This window comes from Cotesia typhae, unplaced genomic scaffold, assembly GCF_013202065.1.
Source record: "Cotesia typhae breed Kobodo isofemale line unplaced genomic scaffold, CoteBio_Ctyphae scaffold_91, whole genome shotgun sequence".
Lineage (NCBI taxonomy): Eukaryota > Metazoa > Arthropoda > Insecta > Hymenoptera > Braconidae > Cotesia > Cotesia typhae.
In genome coordinates, this window is record NW_027423781.1 from 2,909,173 (window position 1) to 2,916,785 (window position 7,613).

A 7,613-nucleotide genomic window follows, 5' to 3' on the forward strand; every position below is an offset into this window, starting at 1 on the left:
CCATTGATATCTTTCATGACATCATATGTCGCCATTAATTTTTCCAGAAAATAATAATGTTCTGGATGTATAATATTAATATATTAGTATATTAATCATCATTTCAAGTCAGTAATGTTTAACTTTTTTCTATTCTGGATAATCCAATTAACTATTACCGCAGAATTATCTTTCGCACAGACATTTTCCTTCGGATTATTATGATATTTACACTCGGTTCCTATTATAGGTGGGTCACGGTATCCAAATTTCTTCAGTACAACAATCTTGCTTTCATTCTCTGACCCAATAAGTTCCAGCAGAAGTTTTTTTTTTCCATTATTTTTAACGTAAATATTCATCGAATTTTCTAAATATTTTCTCAAGTCTCTTTGATAGGACCCGAATTTAGTGCTACCAGCATCCCAGGGAATCCCGAATGTTTCATAAAAGGCTTGATAGTGAGCTTGATAATCAATTGGTAAATCTTCTAGCTGTAGTAATTTCGTACTAATATACCCTGGTTTTCCAGTGACAAAATACTTATTCAATTTATTATCCAAAATGTGATGAGGATCGTCGATGACATAAGCATTGAATTCTTTGATAACAAATCGGTTTTCCGGAATGTAGTAACCGATAAAATCAACAACAACATGTCTTTTCACTTCTTTAGAATCATGTTCATGTTTTCGGGAATTTTTCATTATCCGCAGCCAAGCGTACATCGTCTCGACGTTATCAATAGCGCAATTGTTGTTGCAACGGTCAGCATGATTTATACAGTGCGTTGACATTTTCAATGGTACGTTGTATCCCAGATCCTCGACTAATGAAGTGAATTTATCCTCCGATTTTAAACCGAGAAACTTCAGCAATAATTTTTTTTGTTCATTATCGCGGACATAAATCCGTTTACTAATAGATATTAAGTGATAAATACCTTCCATAAGTGATTTCAAACTTTCTGTCCCAGTGTTCCATGGAATTCCAAATTTCGGGCCGAATTCCTCTTTGTAATTTTTAAGAGTTTCATCGTCTAATTCTTTCCAGCTACATATAGGTTTTGAAACACCGGTATGGTTGAATTCCAATCGACCCTTCTTGTTCAAATAAAACACAGAATACTCTTTTATAATAAATTCACAGCCTTCGACAATGTTACCGTTGAAGTCAATAATTGTAAGCATATTTTAAAAGTTATTTCCACTAGTCTACAATAAGAAAAGTGAAAATTAAAAAATTTATTATAATGTTGTAGACACTTTAATTTTTGATACATACTTTGTATGTAAATTAGTGTTTTGTAATACGTCGGATTTGGCAAGGTGTTTATTTTTCTTTAATTGAATATAAAATAAATGCAAACTAGTTTTACAGTAAATTAAATTTATATCAGGATTGATGATGATATTCATGATTACATTGATAGTATTGGTGATATTTAATGTGATATTGATTGAAGGATAAATGATCGTCATGATCATGAAAATGATATTCATTGTAATATTGTTAGTTGTCATGATATTGAGAATATTTCTCACTATACTCATATTGATATTCATTATGATTTTCATAATGATATTCATCATGGTCTTGGTAATGATATTTATAATTATATTGATAATGTTATTAGTAATATTTATTGTGACATTGATGGTGATATTCATCATGGTTTTGACAATGTTATTGATGATATTTATAATGATATTCATCTTAATGTTGCTATCATGATCTTGATATTATATAGTGATTATATAGTGATATTATATAGTGATATTATATAGTGATATTCATAATGATTCTGATAGTGATATTTTTCATGGTGTTTATAATGATATTCATCATGATATTGATAATATTAATTATGATATTCATTTTAAGATTGCTATCACGAGCTTGAGAGTGATATTCATCGTGGTCTTAATAATGATATTCATCATAGTCTTGATAATGATTTTTATCATGATATTAATCATATTTATGATGATATTTATCTTAATATTGCTATCATGATCTTGATGGTGATATTCATCATGATCTTGACAATAATGTTCATCATGGTCTTGATAATGATATTTATCACGACATTGACCATATTCATTATGATATTCATAATGATTTTGACAATGATATTCATCATGGTCTTGATAATGATATTAATACGAATATTTATCATGATTTTGAAAAATTATTTTTCTTCAATTTAATAGTTCCTCTTCAGTGTTACTTGAACTAAAAAAATTGTAATACTAATTTTCTACAATTTATTTCATTTCCATAAAATTAGCTATCACAATACCATGGTACCTATCGAAAATTCATCGATAAATCATCATAAAAGTAAAATATCGAATTAATTAAGGAGATGTAACTTAATTATTGAGAAATTGTTTGCTAATTAATGTAGTTTGTAGGAGTAAAAGTCTCATCTGCACCAAAACGGTAATTATAATTAGATAACAAGTATCCATACATATACATATAAAATATGAGAAAAAAGTAATAAAATAAAATAAGCTGAAAGTGCTATAAAAAAATGAAGGAAGTAATTACGCTTTAAATAATAATTGTGTTAATGGAGCGATTTAATGCGTGGAACAACACCTTCTCATAATATATAACAGATAAATTTTATTATTATATTATTACTTATTTTTCTCTTTTATTATTCTTTAGCGATTGCTGTCTTCACTCAACAATTAATGATCCGCTGATGATTATTCAAGTGAAATAAAATTTTTTTACGCTAAATCATTAAAATTTATTGTTAATTATGTTTAATGACTATTTAATTGGAATTTTTATTTTTAAGAAAATTTTTATTTTAATCCTAAAAAAAATTTTTTTTACTATTTCATTCACAAGAAACAAATTTTCAATTAAATAAGAAAAAATAGACGGAAGTAGTTTGTGTGAGCTAATATTGAAATAAATAATTAACCGGATATGCTAATTAATTAATAAAGATTACTGTTGATAGCACAGGAATTTATATATATATATACGAACGTAAGTACATTTGTCGGTCTATTAGGTTGAATGAATTAAACATAATTATCACGTAACAAGAAACTGCTTTAGATAATATAATGGATACGCGATACGCGTGTCGGACGGTTTTAATTGACGCCTAATGTACCTTACACAACTTATAATTACTTTGACACTTAACGCATTGTAATTATAATTAAATATATTTGGATGACAAACTAAATTATAAATTAGAAGGACTTTTTATTTTTGATTTCATTTCAACGACTCTTACATGTACTCAAATTAATTACACAGTGATAAAGTTACTTTTAGTTTAAATACATAAAATTATTAGTCTAGTAAAATGGAAAAAAAATTTTTTTTCAACAATAAGAAAAATGTAGTTGATTGTTATCAATAAAATATAATCTGTATAATTAAGAAAATAAAGAAAATTTAGCCCCGGCGTTTTTATATGAAAAAATGAGTTTTTTAAAATAAATTTCGTTTCATTGAAAAGTCTTGAGCTGAATTTGTAGCTTTAAAAATGATTTTCAGCAACAGTTATTTTGTTATGGTAACTATTTAGACTGCATTCGAAAATGCTCTATCTCTAGATACATCATTAAGAAATGACCTTGTATCTTGTCAACTATTATCATTTTTTAAAATATAAGCTCATCCCGACATTACACTCATTGAGACCTTTCATTTAAGTCCCCACATCAATTTTTCATATATTTTATATATTTATATATATTATATATATGTATATATGAAAAATATATCAAAAATGCATGTGGGTACTCAGATGAAAGCTCTTGATGAATGTAACATCGGGATGAGATTGTATCTTTAAAAATGTCAATAATTAAGAAGTTACCTTGTATCTTGTCAAATATTAACATTTTTAAAGATATGAGCTCATCCCGATATTGCACTCACCAAGACCTTTCATTTGAGTACCCACATCAATTTTTCATATATTTTATATATTTATATATATTATATATATGTATATATAAAAAATATATCAAAAATGCATGTGGGTACTCAGATGAAAGTAACTGAGATTTTAAGAAAGTACAGTGTAATTTATTATGATATTTTCGGCGTAGTTATATCTAGATTCGAATTTAGCGATAAACAAAATTTGTTTATTTATTTATTTTTTTTTTGTACATGGTAATGTGGTAATTTGTCAAAAATTATTAATTTATATAATTACGAGACTAAGAAAAATTTAGTAATGGGTATATCTTTATCATAAATTGGGTTTGATATTTTTAGTGATAGTTATTAATGATTTAAATAATTGAGAGAGAAAGGAAAATTTTGTGATGAGCATATTATAATTTTTAAATCAATTTTCGTAGTTTAATTTGGTATCATCAGAAAGGTCTTGATAAGAATCAGTGCCTTTTGGTTTTATATATTTTTTAGTAGTTAATTTTTCATGTCGAGTTTTTTGGTTCTATAAATTTATTCGGTCACATTTTTTTATTAAATTATTCATCATTGATCCTGTGATAGCACTATTATTTATAAAATTTATTAAAAAAGTACCCAAACTATTTACAGTGTCATAAATAGAAAAAAATAATTAAGCCAAAGTTTTCTTATTTATAATTTGTAAATCTCGGCAGTCACATAGTGCTACCATATTTTTTTTTAAGGAAATTTCCTTGAGATTATTAAACGGCAAAATAAACATTTACAATTTTTTTGTAAAAATAAAAAAAAATTGTTCCTAAGTTGACACATGTATTATGTCAACAGATAACAAATCGACTTGCTCTAGTTACACGAATGCGATAACAGACTGAAAAGGAACGAGTGCTACCTAAGAAAAATAAACTTCCATCGATCACCCACGTGAGTAGAGAGAAAAAAAGGACACTTGTAAAATTTATTAAAAAAAAAAAAAAAAAAATGGTTTGGATTATTATAACTACTTTGTAACTAGGGATTGAATCTTTAAAAGCGGCAACTTTTTATTTAATTATTAATTTATTTATTGTGAGGGAAAAGTGTAAACATTATGAGTATAAAGTAATTATTTTATAGGATGGAAATAAAGTCAACAGTGTCGGGGCTTGAATAATTTATTTAAGATAATAAATAGTGAAAAATAGAAGTTAGAAATAAGTACGAGGGACTGAAATACGAGCGATGATAGAAAAGCGTATGCAGTCCCTTGTTTGGTGAGTAAACACTGTAATTGCGCGCTTGAATATAATATTAGATATATGTATATTATATATATATATTGACGACCTAGCAGGAGAAGTTCGTTGTCTATAGCAACTGTAAGAAACAATAGCCCGGTAACCCTTTTATTGATAGTAAATTACAAGCAAACTGTTTTTAATAATAATAGTGATAATAATGATAATTAAGGATTTGATATTGATTATCATGATATTCATGTTCGTCATGATATTGATAATAACAGTGATATTAGTGGTGATATTCGTAGTAACAATGATGAATATCATGACAGTAAATTTGATCATGATATTCATCATGACAGTAATATTGATCATAATATTCATCATGACAATAATATTAATCATGATATTCATCATGGCAGTAATATTGATCATGATATTCATCATGACAGTAATATTGATCATAATATTCATCATGTCAGTAATATTGGTCATGATATTCATCATGATCGTGCTATTGATGTCTATAGTGATATTGATATTCATCATGATAATGATATTAATGATGATATTCATAGTGACAATAATAAATATTCTGATAGTACTATTGATCATTATATTGATAGTTATCGTTATCATAATATTGATATTCATAGACATATTTATCATATTAGTGTTGATAGTCGAATCTATCACAAATTCAAATTGATGATATTGATGTTCATCATGGCGTTGATAATGATCATGATACACTCATTCATGATGGAAATACTCATGATAGTATTGATAATGATGGTGATATTAATAATTAAATTCCATTGAAGTCAAATTTATCACTGATATTCATCGTTACTTGGTAATGATAGTAATATTCATCATGACATTATTGTTAAATCTAATGTTCATTGATTATTTTAGTGTTAAAAGTAAGATCTATCGTAAGATTGAATGGATGTTTATATTCATCATGGCGTTGATAATGATGATGATATTACTTACATTTATTACAGTATTGATGACGATTATGATTCATGATATTTTTAATAAAATTTTATTAACATTAAATTTGATACTGATATTCATCATGACTTGGTAATGACAGTGATATTTATCATGGCATTAATTTTTAAATTAATATACATAATTATTTTTGTATTAAAAGTAGAGTCTATCATAAAATAAAATGGATATTGTTGATATTTATCATGGCATTGATATTTACAATAATATTACTTACTCATGATATTGATATTAATTATAATATTGATAATCATGGTGATATTAATAATGAAAATTCATTGATGTCAAATTTCATACTGATATTCATCATGACTTGGTAATGACAGTGATATTCATCATGCCATTAATATTAAAATCAATACTTATTATTTTAGTGTTGACAGTAAAAATTATTGTAAAATTAAATGGATTATGTTGATATTCATCATGGCACTAACAATTACAATGATATTACTTGCTAATGATAGTGATATTCATTATAGTATTGATAATGATGGTGATATTTATCATGAAATTTCATCAAGCTTAAATTTGATACTGATATTCATCGTGAATTGGTAACGACAATAATATTTATCATGACTTCGTCATGACAGTGATATTCATAATGATATTAATAATAAAATTAATATTTATAATTATTTTAGTATTGACAGTGGAGTTTATCTAAAAATTAGGATAGTGATGTTCATGATAGTATTGATAATCATCATGATATTTATCATGTAATTTTATTGATGACGATTTTAATCCCATGAAATAAATTCTGTTTCTAACATTATCTTGATAAGATTAATAATGACAATAATAATATTAAAAAAAATCTGATAGTTATTCTATTAATACCCTAAAATATGCGTCAAAATAAATCAATAGCCAATAAAATGAATAGTCGATTAACTAATTATTGTCTCTTATTCATGCAAAAAAAAATTTTTTTGTCGTTATGATAAAAAATAAATTTATGATATATTTATATAAAATTCGATCTTGACATTTATTACATAATTTAAATCGACCTGAAAACCTTTCTCCATCGATCCCGTAAACGTGACCCTGTCGCGTTTTATATCGTTACCGTTTCTATTCCTACGATATTGTATTATATATACATACATCCATACATAAATATATTTACGAAAATATCTTTCACCTCTCTTATCTCACACCTCAGCTTCTTCATTCTCTAGCCCCGTATCAACCATCATCTTCATCAGGTAATCCAACCACGATTTCCATTGCGCACCTCAATATTTCATATTTATTTATATCATCTTTTTATTTTATTTTTATCTTGCTCCATTATTTTACTGGTAATCAATTTTTAGAACTTTCGGTTAATGTTTTTCTTGGAAAATTTTTTATGAGTGAAAAAAAAATTGTAAGCAACAAAATAAAAACAAAATAAAAGAATTGTTTTGTTCATAGGTCGAAGGGCATGTATACAATCGATTTAACATAGGCCAC

General features: G+C 26.0%; 1 protein-coding gene across 1 annotated transcript; it reads right to left on the reverse strand.

Annotated features, from left to right (window-relative positions):
• Nucleotides 1-1,170, reverse strand: LOC141537437 (uncharacterized). Its single transcript, XM_074258432.1, has one exon. It carries the CDS (start codon nucleotides 1,167-1,169, stop codon nucleotides 99-101), a length of 1,071 nt encoding a protein of 356 aa, XP_074114533.1. The 5' UTR covers nucleotide 1,170; the 3' UTR covers nucleotides 1-98.
• Nucleotides 1,171-7,613: the final 6,443 nt, after the last annotated feature.